The sequence below is a fragment of the Saimiri boliviensis genome, chromosome 9, assembly GCF_048565385.1.
Source record: "Saimiri boliviensis isolate mSaiBol1 chromosome 9, mSaiBol1.pri, whole genome shotgun sequence".
Classification (NCBI taxonomy): domain Eukaryota; kingdom Metazoa; phylum Chordata; class Mammalia; order Primates; family Cebidae; genus Saimiri; species Saimiri boliviensis.
The window spans coordinates 126,977,952-127,001,085 of NC_133457.1; the positions used below are offsets into that span (position 1 = coordinate 126,977,952).

Here is a 23,134-nt window from a genome sequence, read left to right on the forward strand (position 1 = left end):
AGACCATCCTGGTCAACATGGTGAAACCCTGTCTCTACTAAAAATACAAAAAAACTAGCTGGGCGTGGTGGCGCGTGCCTGTAATCCCAGCTACTCAGGAGGCTGAGGCAGGAGAATTGCCTGAGCCCAGGAGGCGGAGGTTGCGGTGAGCCGAGATCGCGCCATTGCACTCCAGCCTGGGTAACAAGAGCGAAACTCCGTCTCAAAAAAAAAAAAAAAAAAAAAAAAAAAAGTCCCCGTCAAAAGGACAAAGTAGCCAGGCGCTGTGGCTCACGCCTAAAAACCTAACACTTTGGGAGTCCGAGGCGGGTGAATCACCTGAGGCCAGGAGTTCGAGACCAGCCTGGCCCACGTGGAGAAACCTCATCTCTACTAAAAGTACGAGTATCAGGCCGGACGCGTTGGGTGCACCTGTAATCCCAGCTTATGGGGAGGCTGAGATGGGAGAATCCCTTGAACCTGGGGACGGAGGTTGCGGTGAGCCGAGATCGCACCACTGGACTCCAGCCTGGGCAACAAGGGCGAAACTCCGTCTCGGAAAAAATAAAATAAAAAATGACAAATTAGAAAACAGAAAATAAATACAGGACTCACAGGGGAAGGCAGACCCCCAAAGTCAACGGTCGGGCGGGAAAGGATCTCACGGGGTCAGGGTCGGAGCCATCGAGGCGCGCGAGCCCCGACACTAGCGAGCAGCTGCATCCGCCCCGGAAGGTCCCCTGGGCCCTGCGGCGGCCTTCCACAGCGCCATGTTGGACGGTCCTCCCACTTCCCACCGCGCCGCGCTCCCGCTGCTCTGACCGTTCTACCTGTGCATCTCGCTGGTGGAGTCAACCTGGAACGGATTCCCTCCGAACCCCTCCTCCGTTTCCGGCTTCGCCCGCAGTTTCGGCCTATCGGGTTGAGTCAGATGAGCCAGGACGGGCCAAACCACGCTCTCATTGGACAACACTGGTGGGCGGGAGGAGGGCGGAGCCCGCGCCGGAGCGGAAGTGGCCGTCGCGTCGCTGATGACGTAAGGCGGCGGGGCCGAAGCAGTTCCGCTGGCTGGTGTGGACGCGGCGAGCCAGGCCCGGCGCCACCCGCTCGGCTCTTTCAGCGCCCGCTACAGCGGTCCGGACGCCGCCCGAACATGGACTCCGCCGGCCAAGGTACCTGCGGATTCCGGCGCCTCCGCCGCAGAGGGGCCCCGGCCGCCGGGTGTGCCCCCTCTCCCGGGGTCGCGTGCGCGGCTCTCGGTCCTCTCCGCCTCCGCTTGCCCCTCTTCAGCTCCCGGGCCGCCGACCGCGAAGCTCACGATGGCCGTGGGGCGCGTCTTTCGCCCGCGGCCCGGACCGCCCCCTGGGCTCTCTCCGGCCGCCCTCCCGGTCTTCTCCGGGGCCTCTCCGAGGTCTGGTTCCCTGGCGGCTGCTCCGGGCAGGTCTCACGTGTGCCGCCCCCCCCCCCGCCCCGTCCTTGCTCTGCCACCGCGGGGTTCCTGCGCGGGGCACCGGGACCCGGCCCGAGGTGTGGAGGACGGCTCCCGAGAAGGGGCAAGGGGCGGTGAAACGGTCTTCGCGTTCAGCAGAGCCCCCCTTGGGTGGCAGCTCTGCTCGGAGCTCAGCCTACTTAGGGGTGGCTCATGGAGAGGGGTGCAGGGAGTCGGGGGCACCCCCAGGACTGTTTCCAGAACAGTCACCTCGGAGCAGGACGAGATGGCCACTGAGGAATATGGAGCGAACCCAGGAGATTACAATCTTGAGAAGATGGTACACGTCTGTCTTCCCTTTTGGGCTGTAGAGAGGGGTGCTAAATTTCTAAGTTGAGGTAACCACACAGGATAAGTTCAGGAAGCTTTTCCACTGTTAAACTGCAGTTGCATTTTAAGCATTATGTGTGTGTGTGTGTGTGTGTACACACACACACACACACACACACACACACATATTTGAGAGGTAGCCTTGCTCTGTCGTCGGGATGGAGTGCACTGGCACTGTCTTGGCTTACTGGATTCTCCTGCCTCAGCCTCCCAAGTAGCTGGGAGTACAGGCACGTGCCACCACGCCAAGCTAATTTTTGTGTTTTTAGTAGAGACAGGATTTCACTCTTTTGGCCAGGATGGTCTCGATCTCTTAACTTCGTGATCCACCTTGGCCTCCCAAAGTGCTGGGATTGCAGGCGTGAGCCACTGCACCAGGTTGCATATTCAGCATTATAATTCCTGGGTGCCGCTTTGTTCTGCAAGGCATTTATTTGTTTATTTATTTATTTTTGAATTTATTTATTTAGAGATAGCGTCTGTCTCTGTCACCCAGGCTGGAGTGCAGTGGTAGCTTACTGCAATCTTCAACTCCTGGGCTCAAGCGACCTTCCTGCCTCAGCCTCCCAAGTAGCTGGGACTGTAGGACTGCAGGTGCACCATCCCGGGTCAATTGGTCTTTCTACTTTTTTGGTGGGGTGGGGCAAGGACACAGGGGGACAGAATTTTCACTCTTGTTGCCCAGGCTGGAATGCAGTGGCATGATCTTGGCTCGCTGTAACCTCCACCTCCTGGTTCAAGCGATTCTCCTGCCTCAGCCTCCCGAGTAGCTGGGATTGCAGGCATGCACCACCATGCCCTGCTAATATTTTATTTTTGGTGGAGACGGGATTTCTCCATGTTGGTCAGGCTGATCTTGAACTCCTGACCTCAGGTGATCCGCCCTGGTTTGGCCTCCCACAGTCCTGGGATTACAGGCGTGAGCCACTGCTCCTGGCTTCATTTATCTTTTTTTTTTTTTTTTTTTTTTTTTTTTTTGAGACGGAGTTTCGCTCTTGTTACCCAGGCTGGAGTGCAATGGCGCGATCTCGGCTCACCGCAACCTCCGCCTCCTGGGCTCAGGCGATTCTCCTGCCTCAGCCTCCCGAGTAGCTGGGATTACAGATATGCGCCACCACGCCCAGCTAATTTTTTGTATTTTTAGTAGAGATGGGGTTTCACTGTGTTGACCAGGTTGGTCTCGATCTCTCGACCTTGTGATCCACCCGCCTCGGCCTCCCAAAGTGCTGGGATTACAGGCTTGAGCCACCGCGCCCGGCCTCATTTATCTTTTTTCAAATAGAAGAGAAAGGCTGGGCTCGGTGACTCACGCCTATAATCCCAAAGCTTTGGGAGGCCAAGGCCAGTGGATCACTTGAGGTGAGGGGTTTGAGACCAGCCTGGCCAACAAAGCGAAACCTGGTCTCTACTAAAAATTTAAAAACTAGCCAGGCAGGGCCAGGCCTGGTGGCTCAAGCCGGTAATCCCAGCACTTTGGGAAGCCGAGGCGGGTGGATCATGAGGTCAAGAGATTGAGACCATTCTGGTCAACATGGTGAAACCCCGTCTCTACTAAAAATACAAAAAAAAAAAAAAAATTAGCTGGGCATGGTGGTGCGTGCCTGTAGTCCCAGCTACTCAGGAGGCTGAGGCAGGAGAAATTGCCTGAACCCAGGAGGCGGAGGTTGTGGTGAGCCGAGATCGCGCCACTGCACTCCAGCCTGGGTAACGAGCAAAAACTCTGTCTTAAAAAAAAAAAAAAAACTAGCCAGGCATAGTGGTTCGAGCCTGTAGTCCCAGCTGCTTCGGAGGCTGAGGCAGGAGAATTGATTGAACCCAGGACGTGGAGGTTGCAGTGAGTGGAGATCACGCCACTGCACTGCAGCCTGGGTGACAGAATGAGACTCGTCTCAAAAAAAAAAAAAAAGTCAGAATCAGTTGATAAAACAGTGGATAAACTTCATGTATTAAGCATTTTTCGAGTGCCAGGAAAGTGCACAGCTTCAGTCCTGTGGGACATTTGAAGGGAATGACCTGCAGCCAGCTTTTAAAAAGGGGGTCTTTGTTAAGTGCATTCAATCTGTTTGTTTTGTTTTTTAATTGGAAAGGCATAGTTTTTATTTTATTTTATTTATTTATTTTTTGAGACGGAGTTTCGCTCTTGTTACCCAGGCTGGAGTGCAATGGCGCGATCTCGGCTCACCGCGACCTCCGCCTCCTGGGTTCAGGCAATTCTCCTGCCTCAGCCTCCCGAGTAGCTGGGATTACAGGCGCGTGCCACCATGCCCAGCTAATTTTTTGTATTTTTAGTAGAGACGGGGTTTCACCGTGTTGACCAGGATGGTTTGGATCTCTTGAGCTCGTGAGCCACCACGCCCAGCCTTATTTTAATTTACTTTTAAGGTAAGCTCAGTGGCTCACGCCCGTAATCCCAGCACTTTGAGAGGCCAGGGTGGATCACGAGTCAGGAGTACAAGACCAGCCTGGCCAAGATGGTGAAACCCCATCTGTAATAAAAGTACAGAAAAATTAGCCGGGTGTAGTGGTGGGCACCTGTAATCCCAGCTACTTGGGAGGCTGAGGCAGAGAATTGCTTGAACCCGGGATTTAGAGGTTGTATGAGCCAATGGCGCCATTGCACTCCTGCCTAGGTGACAGAGTGAGAATCCATCACACACAAAAAAAGTGGAAGATCTGTTAGATTGAGCTGCTTTCTTTGTAGCAAGGTTTCCTGCCTCTGAAGATAGTATTCTCACTGGGAAGCTGGAATTGGGGTTTGGCTGTCTTGGGCCAGCATTTCTCGTGCTCTGAAGCAGCACAGGTGGTACTGGATTTTCATCTCAAGGTGGCCTGAGGTGTGGCTGCCCTAGTCTGATGCCGAAGCTGTCCTCACAGACCTCTCAGAGAAGAGGTGTGAGTCTCTGGGGTCTCCCTCCCTCCCACCTTTGCTTTCGTCCTGCTAGAGACCTCTGCTGTATTTACTTAGAAGGAAGTAACTCTCTGGCCTCATTTTGTCTCTGGCAGATATCAACCTGAATTCTCCTAACAAAGGTCTGCTGTCTGATTCCATGACCGACGTCCCTGTCGGCACAGGTGTGGCTGCCCGGACTCCTGCTGTTGAGGGTCTGACAGAGGCTGAGGAGGAGGAGCTCAGGGCTGAGCTGACCAAGGTGCTGTGGCTTGGCTTTCTGTTCTGGTGTGAATTGGTGTTAAGGCCCTCTTGGATTAATGAGAGGCCAGGATACTGGCCATATTCTGGAGGAATTGCCTTGGGTGGCCACCCACCCTGCTCTGCCTTCCCATGGATAGTGGGGCTCTCTTTGTATGTGCCCAGCTCCATGCACTGGACTCAGAGCCACCTGGCAGTAGAGGCAGGGCATGACTTCCTCCCCACACCTCTGCCTGGTCCTTCTGGAGTGCTTCAGGGAGAGTATTCACACACAAACTGCCTCTGAGCAGCCATCTGCTGAGAGTGTCTCTGTTGGAATTAACACTTGATATATATTTTTTTTTTTTCTTTGAGATGGAGTCTTGCTATGTCGCCCATGCTGGAGTGCAGTGGTACGATCTTGGCACACTGCAACCTCCACCTCCTGAATTCAAGCAATTCTCCTGCCTTACTCTCCTGAGTAGCTGGGACTACGGGCGCCCGCCACCACATCTGGCTAATTTTTTGTATTTTTAGTAGAGATGGGGTTTCACCATGTTAGCCAGGGTGGTTTCAATCTCCTGACCTCGTGATCCGCCCCCTGTCAGCCAGGAGTGAACCATCGCACCCAGCCTAATTTTTGTATTTTTAGTTGAGACAGAATTTTACCATGTTGGTCAGGTTGCTCTTGAACTCCCAGTCTCAAGAGATCTGCTTGGCTCAGCTTCCCAAAGTGCTAGGATTGTAGGCTTGAGCCACGTGCCCAGCCAAGAAAGATAATTTTTTTTTTTTTTTTAAAGATGGAGTTTCGCTCTTGTTGCCCAGGCTGGAGTGCAATGGCGCGATCTCGGCTCACTGCAACCTCCATCTCCCGGGTTCAGGCAATTCTCCTGCCTCAGCCTCCTGAGTAGCTGGGATTACAGGCACGTGCCACCATGCCCAGCTACTTTTTGTATTTTTAGTAGAGATGGGGTTTCACCTTGTTGACCAGGATGGTCTCCATCTCTTGACCTCGTGATCCACCCGCCTCGGCCTCCCAAAGTGCTGGGATTATAGGCATGAGCCACCGCGCCCAGCCTGATAATTTTTTTTTTTTTTTAGGATGGAGTCTCACTCTGTCGCCCAGGTTGGAGTGTAGTGGCATGATCTCGGCTCACTGCAGCCTCCACCTCCCAAGTTCAAGTGATTCTCTTGCCTTAGTCTTCTGAGTAGCTGAGATTATGGGTGCACACCACCACTCCTGGCTAATTTTTGTATTTTTAGTAGAGATGGGGTTTTGCCATGTTGGCCAGGTTGGTCTCGAACTCCTGACTGTAGGTAATCCGCCTGCCTCAGCCTCCCAAAGTGCTGGGATTACAAGGAAGAAAGATAATTCATTTTTTTATTTTTTTGAGACAGAGTTTCACTCTTGTTGCCCAGGCCGGAGTGCAATGGCACAATCTCGGCTCACTGCAACCTCTGCCTCCTGGGTTCAAGCTATTTTCCTGCCTCCTGAGTATCTGGGATTATAGGCGAATGCCAGCACACCCGGCTAATTTTTGTATTTTTAGTAGAAATGGGGTTTTATCATATTGTTCAGGCTGGTCTCAGACTCCTGACCTTGTGATCCACCCACCTCAGCCTCCCATAGTGCTGGGATTACATGCACAAGCCACTGAACCCGGCCAGGTTTTTCACCTTTTTAAAAACATGCTCAGTCCCAGGAAAGAGCTTGGACAAGCCTAGCATGGTGATCCTGGGTCATTCCTCATGACTGCAAATGGACACAGTGATTGGTAGCTCTACCAGAACCATTTAGCTCAGAGGCATGGAACAGTTCTCTGGAGTCAAGTTCCTAGTACCAGATTAAAACAATGTCTGCTGGCTGAGTGCGGTGGCCCTTGCCTGTAATCCCAGCACTTTGGGAGGCCAAGGCTAGTGGATCACCTGAGGTTGGGAGTTCAAGACCAGCCTAACCAACATGGCGAAACCCTAGCTCTACTAAAAATATAAAATTAGCCAGGCGTGGTGGTGGGCACCTGTAATCCCAGCTACTTGGGAGGCTGAGGCAGGAGAATTGCTAGAACCTGGGAGGCGGAGGTTGTGGTGAGCTGAGATCGCGCCATTGCACTCCAGCCTGGGCAGCAAGAGCAGAACTGTCTCAAAAAAAATCTGCTGTAGACACTATTCCTAGGATGAGTTAATGCTTTGGTAAGCGGAAAGTTCTTGTGTAACTCTTCTGGCGCTGTGTATGAGGATGTTAGTCACTTCCCGCAGTAGTGATGGCTCATCATGTCAACTATGTGCTTTGCAGGTGGAAGAGGAAATTGTCACTCTACGCCAGGTCCTGGCAGCCAAGGAGAGGCACTGTGGAGAGCTCAAGAGGAGGCTGGGCCTGTCCACCCTGGGGGGCTTGAAACAGAACCTGTCCCGGAGCTGGCATGATATGCAGGTCTCTAACGCGTAGGTACCTGCCCCAGCCGCACGCCGGGGGGCTGGGGAGAACGTGGACCACAGATGTGTTTCTGGCTTGTGGTGTGGGGAGTGTCTTCATGCTCAGGGATGAGGTCCAGCCATGGAGTTGAGTAGCCTGTTTGGAAGGAGCCAGTGGGAGGCTCTGAGCTCTTGACCCAGGGACTCTGCCTTTTTTGTTCAAAGAGTTTGGAGTCTACATGTGTTTTATTTATTTTTAAATTTTTGTATATTTATTTATTTTTTTGAGACAGAGTCTCTCTGTTGCCCATGGTAAAGTGTGATGGCGTGATCTTGGCTTACTACAACTTCCACCTCCCGGTTTCAAGCAATTCTCCTGCCTCAGCCTCCAGAGTAGCTGGGATTACAGGTGCCCACCACCACGCCTGGCTAATTTATATTTTTAGTAGAGACGTGGTTTTGCCATGCTGTCCAGGCTGGTCTCGAACTCCTGACTCAGGTGATCTGCCTACCTCGGCCTCCCAAAGTGCTGGGATTACAGGCGTGAGCCACCACATCTGGCCTTTTTTTTTCTTTTTTCTGATGGTCTCACTGTCACCCAGGCTGGAGTGCAGTGGCGTAATCATGACTCACTGCAACCTCAACCTCTTGGGGTCAAGCAGTCCTTCCATCTCAACTCCCTAGTAGCTGGGACTATAGGCGTGCACCACCATGCCTGGCTAATATTTTCACGTTTTATAGAGACAGTGTCCTGCTTTGTTGCTTAGGCTGGCCTGAAATTACTGGGCTTAAGCAATCCTCCTGTCTCAGCCTCCCAAAATGCTTGGGATTGCAGGTGTGTGCCACCACACCCAGCTTATGTGTTTTAAAAAGGCAGATGGACACACAGGCAAGTTGTTCAGGTGGAAATTGATAGGTAGAATGTGTTTCAGGGTCCAGACTTGAGAGAGCACTGATCAGGTCCTTGGCAAGAATGTTTTTTCTGTGGTCCTTACTGTGGGTGTGGCATGGTCGCAGCCTGTGACCCAGATTTGACCATATGGGCTGGGCTCAGTGGCTTGTGCCCGTAATTCCAGCACTTTGGGAGGCCGAGGTGGGTGGATCACTCGAGGTTAGAGGTTCAAGACCAGCCTTGCCAACATGGTGAAACCTCCTCTCTACTAAAAAATAGAAAAATCTGGCTGGGCATGGTGGTGTGCACCTGTGATCCCAGCTGCTGGGGAGGCTGAGGCAGGAGAATCTCTTGAACCTGGGAGGTGGAGGTTGCAATAAGCCAAGATTGTGCCACTGCATTCCATCCTGGGCAACAGAGCAAGACTCTGTCTTAAAAAAAAAATACAGGGCCGGGTGTGGTGGCTCATGCCTGTAATCCCAGCACTTTGGGAGGCCGAGGCAGGCGGATCACGAGGTCAACAGATCGAGACCATCCTGGCCAATATGGTGAAACCCTGTCTCGTACTCAAAATACAAAAAAATAGCCGGGCATGGTGGCATGTGCCTGTGGTCCCAGCTACTCGGGAGGCTGAGGTGGAAGAATCACTTGAACCCAGGAGGCGGAGGCTGCAGTGAGCTGAGTTTGTGCCACTGCACTCCAGCCTGGCAACAGAGCAAGACTCCGTCTCAAAAAATAAATAAATAAAATTAAAAAAAAATACAGATATGATCATATTGTCCCACAACCCCAGGACCTCTGACCTTTTATGACTGCATGGTCCTATAACCCTGGGATCTCTGTCCCAGATGTGGCCTAGCTCTCTGAATTTGGGACGTGCTGCTTTCTCATTCGGCCCTTTCCACGTGGCTTTTCTGAAACATAACCTTCAAGGTGGGGGCGGGCGTGGAATGTTTCCCGGAAGCCATGTTCCCACAGAAAGATCAAGTCACGCTTCATAAATCTCACGTATGAAAAGCCCATGTTTTTGTCCTGGGCCATCATAGGTTTTGAATTCCAAGGTGTTTTGGAGCTTTGGGCTGTGCCCTTCCAGTTCCCCGAAGCTCACCTGGCGGCCTGGGGCCTGCACAGGGCGTGCTGGGGCCGTGCACCCTGTTGTCGGGCTGTCTGTGGAGCTGATGTTCCTGCCAGTTGGTCGTTCTTTGTCTTCCTTGGAACCCCGCCTGCAGTTTGAAGCCTGAGTTAAAATTGTTCTTCTAAATAATTCACTGTAGACTTTCTGTTTTTAGCTATGTGAAAACTTCTGAGAAACTTGGAGAGTGGAATGAGAAGGTGACCCAGTCAGACCTGTGAGTGCCTGTGCCCTCAGCACTGCTCCTTCCTCCTCTCCGCCTCAGTCAGGGAAGGGGGCTGTGCACGCTTAGCACAAAGCTTGTTTTGGTGTTTGCTGGCTATATTTTCTTAATATTACTTTTTCTGTCTCAGCTAAACTAGCCTTTAAACTTGTGTGGAGCCGGGAGTAGTAGCTGAAGGAAACTCTCTCAGCCCCCTGACCACACTTAAAACTCCCCTCTGAGGCCGGGCGCGGTGGCTCAAGCCTGTAATCCCAGCACTTTGGGAGGCCGAGGCGGGTGGATCACAAGGTTGAGAGATCGAGACCAACCTGGTCAACATGGTGAAACCCCGTCTCTACTAAAAATACAAAAAATTAGCTGGGCATGGTGGCGCGTGCCTGTAATCCCAGCTACTCAGGAGGCTGAGGCAGGAGAATTGCCTGAACCCAGGAGGCGGAGGTTGCGGTGAGCCGAGATCGCGCCATTGCACTCCAGCCTGGGTAACAAGAGCGAAACTCTGTCTCAAAAAAAAAAAAAAAAAAAAAAAAAAAAACTCCCCTCTGCCCGACACATCCTTAGATAGGAGGCCCTCACTGGTCCCAGCTTCATCTCTCACCAGTAGAGCTGCTTGGCTTCCCTCGGTGCACAAGCCGGACAACACCACTTGGCCTGATTTTGTTGGCAAATTTTTGTTTGTCCCTGCTTAGCTCCAGCTGGTGGGTGTCAGAATTCCTTTCATCCTTTAGAGGTAGTTCTTGAGTGGAGGGTGTGGTGTGGGATGTGCTGGTGGAATTCAAAGTCCTGATGGTCTGGGAGGCACCGCACTGTCGGAGCGGCAGCTGTGTGGATTCAGCGCGATAGCTGTATATGTGTGTGTCGGGTGTAGTTCAGAGTGACTCCTAATGTTTGGAGATCCTTTCACCAGATAATTGCACTTCATTGATTTGTGCTCTGAAATGATTATAACTTCTTTAAACTGAGTAGAGGAGTATTTTTAAACAGTCTCTGTGGGAGTTTTCCGTCAGTTATTTAGAAGGAAGCGCTGTCATGGTTGCCACAGAAGACGGGCAGAAGGTCCTCCCATGTTTGGCTGAAAGGAAATGGTTGCTGGCGAGCTTGTTTTGAGGGTCCCAGGGGGCCAGGCTGGCGCTGCGTGTACGTGGAGCCTTTGTGTCTGGTGTCACAGTGGGGGGCGGTGTTAGGACCTGGCAGTGGTTGGGCGTGGCTACAGCAGCCAGCTGTTGACCTGGGTATTCTAGGAGCCCTGGTGGGCTGTGTCTTAGGGCTGTGTTGAACAGTGACTTCGCTGGGCCACAGGTGTTTCTCAGGTTGGGACAGTGATGGTTGTCCCTGCAGTCTGGGCATCGGGCAGATGCACAGTGCAGTCAGTCTGCAAGGAGTCTTAGGAGACCTCAGCGCTGTTCTGTAAAACCAACTGACATGAAAAAGCTGCCGGGGTCCGGGCGCGGTGGCTTACACCTGTAATCCCAGCACTTTGGGAGGCCGAGGCGGGTGGATCACAAGGTTAAGAGATCAAGACCATCCTGGTCAACATGGTGAAACCCCGTCTCTACTAAAAATACAAAACATTAGCTGGGCATGGTGGCACGTGCTTGTAATCCCAGCTACTCAGGAGGCTGAGGCAGGAGAATTGCCTGAACCCGGGAGGCGGAGGTTGCGGTGAGCCGAGATCGCGCCATTGCACTCCAGCCTGGGTAACAAGAGCGAAACTCCGTCTCAAAAAAAAAAAAAAAAAAAAAGCTGCCGGGATCCTATTCCAAACAGTTTCAGAGGGCTTGCTTATAGCACTCAGAATCCTGACCCCTCTGGAGAAACCTGTGGCTCAGCGTGGATGCACATGGCTGGTGCGTCACCTGGCAGAGGCCATTCCCTTGAGGTTTCACCCCCAGTTCTGAGGGGAGACCTGTCAAACTGGCAGCCCCAGAGTGGAAGCGTTTCTGTCCAGACAGCCCTGGGGGAGGGAGGGCGGACGGGGCGGGGCGGGGCGGGGCAGGGCAGTGGTCTCTACCTGGACTGCCCAGGTGGGGGTGATGGTCTCTACCAGGACAGGACGGTCCAGGCAGAGGACGATAGCCTCTACCGGGACGGGCCTGATGGGGGTGATGGCCTCTACCGGGACGGCCCAGGCGGAAGGGACACGGCTCGGCAGGTGGGGCCTGAGGATGTGGCTGAGGTGTGTGCTCCTCCTGGCTGGTGCCTCTCCTAGTCAGGTTTCAGGAGATGGGCTGCGGGCCGCCTCCACTGCCCAGAGCTCTTGCAGAGGAAGGCAATCAAAGCTCCCTGCATCGTGACCCACTTGTTTGTAGACCGTTTCAGCCAGGGGTAGCTGGAGGATGGGAAGGAGTGGAGTGGAGTGGAGTGGGTGGGTGGAGTGCTGGTGCTTGGCCCTGTGAGGCTGCAATGCCGCCACGTTCTCCTCAGTGGGTCATGTCTGACTGTGGGAGCAGCCCTCTTCTGTGAGTGGTGAAATGAATGCCTTGTTGGATTCTGTTTATAGGCAGAGCTAACTAAAAATCCTAGTGTTGAGGGGGGCATTGTGTAGATTCTGGAGTTAGGAGCTGGTTCACTTTGAGTTGTTTTGGTTGTAGGGGACAGAAAGTATGACTCGAGGTAGCATCAACCAAAGGGGGAGGGGGCAGCACGCACCCAGCAGAGAAGCCCCAGGGAGGGGGCAGCACTCACCCAGCAGAGAAGCCCCAGGGAGGGGGCAGCACTCACCCGGCAGAGAAGCCCCAGGGAGGGGGCAGCACTCACCCAGCAGAGAAGCCTCTGCTCCGGCGCTGCAGCCTAGCAGTGTGGCCCCTGGACCGATGGCTGTGGCCTGGGAGGTGGTGTGCTCTGGCTAGGCCTGGATCACCTGTCCACCCTGAGTGGGAGTAGGGGCAGCCACCAGAGGAAGACTCAGGAGAGCGGGAGTGCCAAGATGTCCACCAGATGCCCTGTGCTGGCCCGGGGACGGCTCGCTGGCCATGGGACGAAACTGCTTTGTCCAGGGCTCTCTTCCTAGAAGGTCTTAGTAACTCCCAAATGGGTGTTGGCTGGGGTTGCCCAGCGTGGCGCTCTAAAGTACAGCTGAAGGTGGTTATTGGGTGCAGAGGCTGGCTGTGAGCCCTGCGCCTTCCTCCTGGGCCCAGCTTCCTCTTCTGGAGTAATAACAGCCCTGCCTTCTGGCTCATTTGAGGAATGTGTGTGCCTGCGCGTTTGAGGCTCTCAGAACAGGCTTGCAGCCCTGTGAGCCTTGGAAGGGGGACCTCACAGCTACTGCTGCCGCCGCTTGGGAGGCCCAGGATGGGACTAAGAAGGGGAAAGGAGAGGTCAAAGCCACAGCCAGGTTGTAGGAAGAGAAGGCCGGGGAGGTGCTGCTGGGGGCCTCAGGCCGTGCAGGGGATGCCCAGTGCTTCCAGGGCCGTCCGAAGTTTGGGGGTTCCTATTTCCAGAGAAGGTTCCCTTGTGACCCCTTGTTCTCACACCCAAGCAATGCGCAGGCCGTGGAGCCACCAGGGCTTGAGTGTGGTTTATGGCATGGCACAGCAGGGACCACAGTGGCCCCTCGTGTCAGCGTGACCCTCAGGACCCTCCTCCTCGGGCAGGTGGTTCTTACCCACCCACAGGTAACGTTCAAGACCCCTGTCTCCTTCTGAAGGCGGTGCCAGGCACAGGTGGTGGTTTTCTGTCTGACTTCAGTTTTTCATCCCCACTCTGAGCACAAATGCAGGTACTGTGAGGACCTTAGAATCCTTTGCTGCAGGTGACTTCGCTTCAGCAAACCACGGAATGTTCACGCTTTTATGCATTTGATATTTCAGGGAAAATCAAGGTTGAAGATGTTTTCAGAATTTGTATTTTTGAAACTAAATATAGCAGGTCATTAGTTATTTAAACCTGGTGTTCTATTTAAAAACAACAACAAAAAACAAAAACAGCCGTGGTTCCAGCTGCACAGTCTGGATGGGAAAGTACATCTTCTGGGCCAGGTGTGGTGGCTCACACCTGTAATCCCAGCACTTTGGGAGGCCGAGACAGGCATATCATCTTAGGTCAGGTGTTCGAGACCAGCCTGGTGAAACCCCGTCTGTACTAAAAATACAGAATTAGCCAGGCGTGGTGGTGGGAGCCTGTAATCAGGGAGGCTGAGGCAGGAGAATCTCTTGAACCCAGAGGCAGAGGTTACAGTGAGCCAAGATCGCACCACTGCATTCCAGCCTGGGTGACAGAGTGAGACTGCATCTCAAAAAAAAAAAAAAAATAGTGCATCATCTGGGAAGGCCTTGGGCTGGGGGCCCGAGCAGGCACCGGGCGGGCACAAGAACTCTGTGCTAGGATGTGCTGTCAGCGCTCACTTGCCGTGTCCCACAGTCGTGTCAGCTGCTGGGAGCTGGAGAGTAGCAGCACTCGGCTCACACGGGGCCTCCTGCAGGGAGCGCTTCGGAGGTCCTGTGAGTGAGGGCCCCAGAAGGCTCATCGTGGTGCCTGCTGGGAGCTGGTGCCTTCTCTGGCACCCATTCCAGATGCCACCCAGTCATGGCCTGGGCTTGCCAGCTCTCCAGGTTGGCACTGGCAACGCCAGGATGGCCCTGGGAGCCCGTCTGTATTCAGCCTTCAGCTCCCTGACTTCATTCAGGGGGGAGCTGTGGTGAGTGGCTTGTGGGCTTTGTTACTGGAGGCTGCCATGTTCTGTGCTTATACAGTGGCAGCTGGATGAGGGCCAGCGATGTCAGGTGTTGACTGTTACAGTGGCCTGCGTGTCCCTGCAACTGCAGCATCCTGCCTGCTGCCCTCGGCCTGTCCCGTGGACGCCGAGGCCCTGGAAATTTTGTTTGGTGGGATGCACCATGTGGGTGGACACTTGGGGAGCTAGAGGGGACGGAAGCATGGCCTTCACTGGGGGCACTGTGAGGAGAGGCCTGTCCCGTGTCCCCCTGGAGCACACAGGGCTCCTCGTGGGCCACGTGGCCACGCTGTGAAGCTCGTCTCCCCCTGGCCTCGTTGAGCTGCGTTTTCTCCCCTCAGTACAGTCTCATGTGGGAAGAGGAAAGGGGCCCTGCACGAATGTGTTAGGGTTAAGGATCTGAGAGGCCTTTCTGCTCCGGCACTGCCTGCACGCCTGCACCTCAGGGGCCCGTCGCTCTCTAGCAGGCAGATGGGGCGCCTTCTCTGTAGTCAGAGGGACTGTGAGAAGTCCGGAGAGCAGGCTCAGTAGGTGTCGGGTGAGGGGTGGAGTTGGACTGTGAGATGAGAAGGCAGCGTCATTGCAGGGCTGCGGACCGTGACTCCCAGTGTTGCTAAGAGCTCCTGGGCGGGCACAGCATGGGCTGCTCCTCGCTATAGGGGTCTCTGGGGGCCGAGGGGCTCTGGGCTTGCACCCCTCTGCAGCCACCTGGCGGGCATCCACCCCCCGCTCCAGCTCCTTTCCTCGGTTTCCCTCGGGCTCGCTCCCAGTGCTTTGCTTGGCTGTGGGTGGTGGCCCACCCATGCTGTCCGGTTGGTTTAACTAGTGTGTATTCTTCCAGCTACAGGAAGACTCAGGAAACACTTTCACAGGCAGGACAGAAGACTTCAGCTGCCCTGTCCACGGTGGGCTCTGCCATCAGCAGGAAGCTTGGAGACATGAGGTGAGACCTGACCCTGACCCTGCTGCCCCAAAACCTGGCCAGGGCCAGTGCAGGGTGAGGCCTTGGAGGCGCTCCAGGAAGCCTGCCTGGAGATCAGGGCTCAGGCGCACTGGCTCAGGGATTTGGCTGTCATGGCCCCCGACCAGTCTGCGTGCAGACACTTGCCTGGGAGGTTTGTGTGTTCCCATTGGCTGCTGTTCTGCCGTTTCTTTTTATTTATTTATTTATTTATTTATTTATTTATTTTTAAGATGGGGTTTCACCATGATGGCCAGGCTGGTCTTGAACTTCTGACCTCAGGTGATCCATCCACCTCTGCCTCCCAAAGTGCTAGGATTACAGGCGTGAGCCACCGTGCCCGGCCTGTTCTGCCATTTCTTTGTTCTTCAAGGAGGGTAGCTGCTGGTGCCATTGGGTGACTTGTGGTGCTCAGGGTTGGTGAGGGAGGAGTGTGCTCCTTGACGCCTCATTGCGAGGCAGCGACCCCAGCCTGGGGGTCGGGCAGGGTGGGCGGCAGTCCTCCACCATCTCCAGGACAGGTGCTCGGCGTGGTGCTTCCTCAGGGTGTTGCCCAGGTCTCAGTGCAGTCAGACAGCCGGAGGCCCTGAATGAGCCTTCTCTCCTGGAGGCTGGCGACAGCCACCTGGCCGTCAGAGGTCCCTCAGCAAGCAGTCCTGGGCCCAAGGACTGAGCGGGGGCCGGCGCTTTGTGGCTGGCACATCTGCCCTGCTGGCCCTGCTCTGGGCTCCTTGACCACAGCATGGTGATGAGGGGATCAAGCCAGAGGCCTGGGTGTGATGCTCAGCTGGGCTACCTCCTGGCTGGGCCTTGGTCGGGCCTTCCTTCACAGGGCTGTATGAGTGGATGATGTGCGTTGTCCCTGTCACCGGCATGTTCCAGCCTCTGGGTGCTGCTGCCCACCCTGCCCTGACCCCTTTCCCATCCTCAGAAGTGGTCTTCTGGCTTTTGGATCTCGGGGAGTGCCTCCCTGGAGCTCCGACCCAATCATGGCAAAGGTGGGTGCGGGGTTCCTGGAGGGCCGGTGTGTGGTCACAGCACTGACCCCCCGAGTCCTCCCCTCCTCCCCTCTTGTGGCCCATGCAGGATTCAGAGATATGTGCGTTTCCTGCTGGGCTGGCTTGTGGCTCCCTGCCTGCCTGCCTTAGGTTAGGTGTGTCCTGCCTTCCAGCCTGGGGTTGCCAGTTGGGGGTCGTCCTGCACCCGCCCCTTCCCCTGATCACTGAGCCAGAGGCCAGGACACAGACGGCCACACACCCAGGGACCCACCCTGCTAAGCAGAGGGACGGCCAGTGCCCAGGAGCTGTGCCCACTTTTCATTTTGTTGGTTTGAGGTAATCTACTCTCCCGTCCCTGCAACTTTTATTTCGAGAGGGTTAAACTGGAGAAGCTGCACAGTCATCAGTACACAATGTGTGTGTTTCCTTTGTACACCCTCACACGTCCAGGGCTGCACGCTCCCTAGCAGCTGTGACTTGGGGGGTCCTTGTGGGGCACCCTACAATGCAAGTCTCCACCCTGCTGAGCTCTGGACCCACCTCCTGAGCTTCGGCCGGGCGCGGCCTCGCACGACTGTTTCTTCCTGAAAATGCCGGTCTCGGCACAGAGCATCTTCAGGAAGCAGCAGGTGTCTGCCATGCTTAAGTTACACCAGCCATCAGGAGGTGTCTCGCCCACCGTAAGTGTCCCCACTCCCTTTTGAGTTTGTTCCGAGTATCATGGTGGAAATCCAAGAGGCAGGCAGAGCCTCAGCACTGACTGGAACAGCCGTGCACAAGCCAGTCCTGGCTGTTTTGATCCGGGCAGTTCTGTGTGCAGCCCGTTTTTCCCGGGAAGCACAGGGACACAGTCCCGGTTCTCTGCCCCCTCTCTGACGGGGAGAAAGGCTCTTGCTCTCCTCAGGCCTGGGGTTGGCAGCTCTCTGTCGTGTAGCCTCAGGGTGTGGCTGGGAGGGAGCGGAGTTCCAGTTGCAGTGACGCTGGCACAGCTCTGTCAGTGTGCCCGGCCACTCTGTGTCACGTGTTTGTACGTGTGCCCTGGTACATGGGGCTGGCTGGGGTGAGCGGGGCCTCAGGCTGACCTGGGAGGAGCCAGCTCACTCCAGTTGACCGGCCATGTCCTCAGTGCCCGTGGCGATGTCCTGTGTGCTGCTGTGTCTTGCCCTGCATGCTCTTCTGTGTGTGTTTGTAGTGGTGGTGTAAACTCTGACATCTGCAGCCTCTGGTGTGTCCCCCTCATCTCCAAGCAGTTACAGGTGGTTTCTGAGATCTGGGCCCATTAACTTCTTGACTTAGAGACTGAGATTGAGAGCTCTCTGCTCCCTGAAAGTGAAAATTAGGCTCTGGGAGGGTTATATCCTGAGTTAGGGCTGGATAAACCCAGCAGGCCCTCCTGACCCTTGTGTGGAACCTCCTTGGACCAGCTGCCAGCCTCCACGTCTGTGATGGGGAAGGGGCACTGGATGCAGGTCAGAGAGGGATTTACACCAGGGTCGGTCACTGTCCGGCTCTGTGGTCTCCTAGACAAGGCACCAGCCTTCTCGGAACCTCAAGTGAGTTGAGCATTTGTGGGTTCTTCAGTGGTTCCCTCCGTGTCGGAGTGGACCTGGCTGCAGTGCCTGGTGGCAGCTGCCCTCGGACACACAGGTTTCCAGGTTGGGGTCTGCGTGCATGGATGGAGCTCACGGTAGATGTGCTCGGTGCCAGGGGTGTCCCACGTCCTCCCACAGCTGGCACACTTTGGGGCACACGGGCTGCTCTGGTTCTATGGAGCTGGCCAAGCCCAGCTGTGGTGCCACGGCACGTTTCACACCTTTGTGTGGCTGGATGGGACCAGTCGTGCTCCAGGTGCTGTGGCTTCTTCTCTCCAGCCTCCAAACGGGTGTGTCCTGGGACGTAAAGACGTGGCCAGGGCGTGGATGGGGGCCTCTTGTGCACAGCCACGGGGCTGAGCAGTTGCTAGTCATGAGCTCACAGGTCATCCTGTTGAGTCAGGATTTGGGGAGACTGGAGACAGGGCTGCTCTCCCTGACCGTGTGTGGACTGGAGGAGCCATCCTGGAGGGTCTTCCCCTGCCGGGCCTTCTGAGCATGAGCGAGGGGCCCTGGGGCTCCCCACAGAGGGCTGTGGGTGGGTGCTGGCCTCCCTTGCTTACTCTGCGTTTCCTCTTCTCTCCTGCTGCCACCTTCCAGGGCTCATCCATTCTCACACTCCTTTAGGTAAGGCTGAGCCTGGACACCTGTGGAAGACTTTTCTGTGAATTGGGGCAAAGTGGGCTCTGGCAGGGCCTGTGGGAGGCTGTGCTGCCGGAGGGCGGGTAAAAGTGGGATCACCCCTCCCAGCGGGGCCAGCCGGGCAGTTGCTGCATCTCAGGGAACAAAGCAGCAGCATGGGAGGGACGCAGGGGTCCCCCTGGAACCTCCCCAGTCCCTGGCACTTCCGCGTCCCCTCCTTGTGCTTCCCACCCAGGCTCGCAGGCCACCTCCTCCCGGGTCAGTGAAGAGCTGCCCTGGCCTGGTGTCTACTCCTGAGCTTACTCCTCAGAAAGAGCATTGTCACCTGGGAGAGCTGTGCCAACCCTCTCACCGCCCTTCCTGCTAAACAGGAGTCCTGTGTCCTGGTTTTCCTTCAGATCGAGTTTTGTCCTGTTTATGACCTGAGAGCGAAGGTGCTCCTCCCACAGGGCCCTGTTGCGGACCAGGGGGCTTCTCCAGGCCCACCCAGGCGCTGCCGCACACGCCCTTCTGGCTGGAACTCGGAGGTCTAGAGCCAGGCCCAGAACAACCTGTGATTTCATGTTTTTACTTGACCTGGTGGTTTCTTTTTTGCCAAAAGGCCCTTCAACTTGCTGAAGTCAAGTAAGGACATCTGAAGGCTGTTTGTACCAAATGCTTTTCAAAAGCCCAGGCCTGGTCCCCTTCCAGCTTCCCTACAGCACTGCTGTCCCCCCCCCCCGTGCTGTGTGCTGGGCAATTTGGGGTGCCCCCATGAGGCCAAGGGGGGACCCTTGGGTGGAGGGGCAGGCAGCTCTCCCCAACTGCTGGGAGTGGGGAGTCCCAGCGCCAGCCATGCCCGCCAAGTTGGGTTGTGTGTGGACCTAGGTGTTAATTCTTGCTTCCTTCTCTGCTTCTGCCATGCTTCCAAGCAGCAGCTACTCCATCCGCCACTCAATAAGTATGCCGGCCATGAGGTAACGTATGCTGCTCACTGCGGCTCCAGAGCCAGGTGGCTCTGGTGGGGGTTGGGGCAGCTCCCACTGGTCAGTCCTGGCCCTTCCCATATCCCTGGATTAATTAAGGATACCATTCCCATGGCAGCCTCCTGCAGGCTGAGGGCTGGGAAAGACCCCCTTTTAGGCTGGCGTGGAATCCTGGTAGGGGTCAGTCTCTTACCCTGAAGCCTCCAGAGGAGATCTTTGTGTCAAACTGGGCCATGTCCTTTCTAAGTCCTGGCCCTGGCTGGGGCGGGGTTCAGGAGGCTCGCACACAGATCCTGGCACTTGCTCTCAGGACACATCACAGGGCTCAGCCTTCATGGAAACACCCAGAGCTGTGGTCCGTGATTCTCAAGAGAGCCCTGTTCTTCTTGTAGGGACTCTGCCTGGGTGTTGCAGACATGCTGGCCTATGGGGGCCCCGGGCCTGGGGCGGGTATCTGGTTGTGTGGGAGGGACTGAGTGGGATGGAGCTGGCCTGCCCTGCTTTCTCCTCCTCTGTCTCCTTATCGATCACTCTGCTGTCCCAGAAGCATCCTTGGTTTTCCCTTCGGTTCTCTAGAGATGTGCGTGAAGAACCCCTGACTTCGTAACCCCAGTACAAGAGCCAAAGATGTACCTTTAGGGTACAGCACAGAGGGGCTGCTACCCCCAGCTGCACAGTACGGGGTTTTCAGTGGCCTTGTTTGATGTCTGGGCCTGTCCCTGTGGTTGTTGGGCCTGGGCCACCTCACTTCTGACCTGGGGAGTCTCTGGAATGACCGGATGTGTTACATTTTTGCAGTGAGATCTTGGGCTGTTGTTAGGGACCCTTTGGAGGCTGGCCCTCGCCCGAGGCCCTTCAGAGTTAGGAGGGCACCACCATTTGCTCTTGACACCAGCACTCTTCCCTCTCTCTTTAAAGGAACTCTGCAACCTTCAAGTCATTTGAGGACCGAGTGGGGACCATAAAGGTAATTGAACCAGGACCGTCCAGCCGACGTTCTTAACGGGGTGTGGCCTGTCACTCACAGCAGCTGGTTTGTCCCAGTCATGTAGTCACTGTGGATTCACAGGCAGTTGTAGGAAGTAACACACAGAGGACTTGTGCCTGTCACACGTAGTGCAGTCTCGCCCTCAGGACCTGGAACGCCTCCCCACTGCGCGTCCTGGTACCTTCTGCCTTTCCCCCGGCAACCGCCAGTCCACTCTCCATTTGTATAATGTTGTCATTTCAAGAATATCAGCCGGGCGCGGTGGCTCAAGCCTGTAATCCCAGCACTTTGGGAGGCCGAGGCGGGTGGATCACGAGGTCGAGAGATTGAGACCATCCTGGTCAACATGGTGAAACCCCGTCTCTACTAAAAAATCCAAAAAAATTAGCTGGGCATGGTGGCGCGTGCCTGTAGTCCCAGCTACTCAGGAGGCTGAGGCAGGAGAATCGCTTGAACCCGGGAGGCGGAGGTTGCGGTGAGCCGAGATCGCGCCATTGCACTCCAGCCTGGGTAACAAGAGCGAAACTCCGTCTCAAAAAAAAAAAAAAAAAAAAAAAAGATGACAGTGATGCCAAAACGCTACACGGTGCCATTCCATGTGTGACATTCTTTTTTTTTTTTTTTGAGACGGAGTTTCGCTCTTGTTACCCAGGCTGGAGTGCAATGGCGCGATCTCGGCTCACCGCAACCTCCGCCTCCCGGGTTCAAGCGATTCTCCTGCCTCAGCCTCCTGAGTAGCTGGGACTACAGGCACGCGCCACCATGCCCAGCTAATTTTTTTGGATTTTTTAGTAGAGACGGGGTTTCACCATGTTGACCAGGATGGTCTCAATCTCTCGACCTCGTGATCCACCCGCCTCGGCCTCCCAAAGTGCTGGGATTACAGGCTTGAGCCACCGCGCCCGGCCATCACTGTCATCTTTCAGCCTAGTTTCTGGAGGCCTCTCTGGGCTGGTGCCCGCCCGGGATTTGCTCCCCGTCACTGCTGAGCAGTGTTGATGTGACAGAAGCTTTTGTTGAGCATGGGCCTGGGATCTGCCTCCTGTGTGTGCTCTGTCTCAGGTTTTTCTTTCTTGACCTTTTCTCTCCTGTAGTCTAAGGTTGTGGGTGACAGAGAGAATGGCAGTGACAGCCTCCCGTCCTCAGCGGGGAGCGGTGACAAGCCCCTGTCGGATCCCGCACCTTTCTAAGCCTGAGGTTGCTTCGCCCGCCGCAGAGCACACGCAACACACCCTCAGCATCGCAGCCGCAGGCAGGCGGGTGAACAGAGCTGGCTTGGAGGACAGTCCTGCCCGTGCACACACAGACGCGGCTGCTGCGTTCGCATGAATTAGAGAACACGGTCTGTACACAGACGTTTCACACTAAAGTTTGTAGATGAAGCAGATCACTGTGCTGTGTCCTTCCTAGGGGTGCCGGAAGTGGACGGGGAGGAGGCTTCAGAGGAGCGAGCCAAAGCCCTGGCTCCCTTTGGGAATCTTGCTAGCCCATCAGTGTGGAAGGATTGAAGAGTCCTAAGCATAAAATAGGTGGCATTTTCTGACCTCTTCCTCCTCCTCCTTCCCTGACTCTCAGAAGGAATGCAATCACCCAGCAAGTCCTACCTGTTTGCAATTTTAAAATCTCAAAATGCTGAACCAGAAAACTGTTTTCTGAGGCCCCCCCCAGAAAGGAAACTGATCAGCAGCAGCTGCCTAATTGTTCCACTAATCTAGCTTTAACGGAAGCAAATTCATTATTTTTTAAATGCAGTGGACTTTTCAAAAATTAAAACTAGGCAAAGCAGCTTTAGCCTCATAGAGAATATTATTTCTTCGGACTCAAGCTGAAATACAAGCCTTACATTGCCTTATGCTTTATTTCTTTGTAATTTTTGTATGTATGTAGGTGAGGGTTCCTTAACGGCTGTGAGCACAGCGGGGCGTGTTACAGCAGCCTGCGTGGCAGCCTGTTCAGTTGGGTGTTTTATTTCACGCTCACTCCATCCCAGTGTACAAAACCTGCCTGTCTTCTCAACCTTGGCCGATCCCACTGGCTGCCCCGCTCTGCCCCAAAGATCTTGAGCTGCTGTGGATGGGAGGGGCCGGGAGAAGGAAAAGCTTGTCTTTAGCACCCCTTAAAGGAGCTGTGCCCCTTTACAGCACTGCCTCTGCATGGGCCTGGCCCGGCTGGCTGGCATTCGTCAGTGACTCCAGCCCGCCCATTTGAAGCACTTCGGATGAAAGGACCCCACAGGTCAGGTGGAGGGTGGGGCGCAGTCATCAGCCAGGATTGCTGTCGCCTCTTCTGAGCCACAAAGATCTCTTGTTTTTAAGTGGTCAGACCCCGACAGCCTCTCTTACACCGGGGCCCCGTGTGTCAGGTGGTGTGGTCTACAGGGGCAGCTCTGTGCCTTACTGGCTCTTGGAAGGACGCTGAGGGTTTGCCTGCCGTGTACACGGCTCTGCCACTCCTGGGGGGAAGGGCTGCTCAGCTCAAGGTGCTCTGCTTACAGAGCCTGTGTCTTCTGACAGCCGTGTCCCCAGACAGTTCAGACACCCTTGGGGACGGCACTCCACACACGATAAAGACGCAGGGGCTGGGGAACCCCGGCACTCGGTGTCCTTTGTCCAGGGTTAAAGTCGGCCTGTGGGATGTGGTGAGAAGGCAGGCTGCACAGGTGTAACTGATGTATCTTTTCCTTAAAGTTGTAATAATGGGTAATTTGTCAATAAAGCATTCCTTAGGGGAAAGTC

General features: G+C 55.2%; 1 protein-coding gene across 7 annotated transcripts; it reads left to right on the top strand.

The window, feature by feature from the left end:
• The first annotated feature begins 1,000 nt into the window (after nucleotides 1-1,000).
• TPD52L2 (TPD52 like 2) lies at nucleotides 1,001-23,134 on the top strand. Of its 7 annotated transcripts, XM_039479529.2 has the most exons (9): nucleotides 1,003-1,151; nucleotides 4,802-4,947; nucleotides 7,219-7,367; nucleotides 9,519-9,578; nucleotides 15,095-15,196; nucleotides 18,405-18,431; nucleotides 19,361-19,402; nucleotides 20,330-20,378; nucleotides 21,494-23,134. In XM_039479529.2, the coding sequence occupies exons 1-9, from the start codon at nucleotides 1,133-1,135 to the stop codon at nucleotides 21,587-21,589; spliced, it is 690 nt and encodes a 229-aa protein (XP_039335463.1). In that variant the 5' UTR covers nucleotides 1,003-1,132; the 3' UTR covers nucleotides 21,590-23,134. The 7 variants fall into 7 exon arrangements, with proteins under 7 accessions (XP_039335464.1, XP_039335466.1, XP_039335463.1 ...); XM_039479530.2 differs by lacking the exon at nucleotides 9,519-9,578 and having other exon boundaries at nucleotides 1,001-1,151; XM_074406791.1 differs by lacking the exons at nucleotides 20,330-20,378; nucleotides 21,494-23,134 and adding an exon at nucleotides 20,210-20,323.

Coding starts and splice junctions, on each gene's coding strand:
- TPD52L2 (XM_039479534.2), top strand. Junction 7,368..9,518: donor GATATGCAGGTCTCTAACGC/GTAGGTACCTGC, acceptor TTCTGTTTTTAG/CTATGTGAAAACTTCTGAGA. Junction 15,197..21,493: donor AGGAAGCTTGGAGACATGAG/GTGAGACCTGAC, acceptor TCTCTCCTGTAG/TCTAAGGTTGTGGGTGACAG.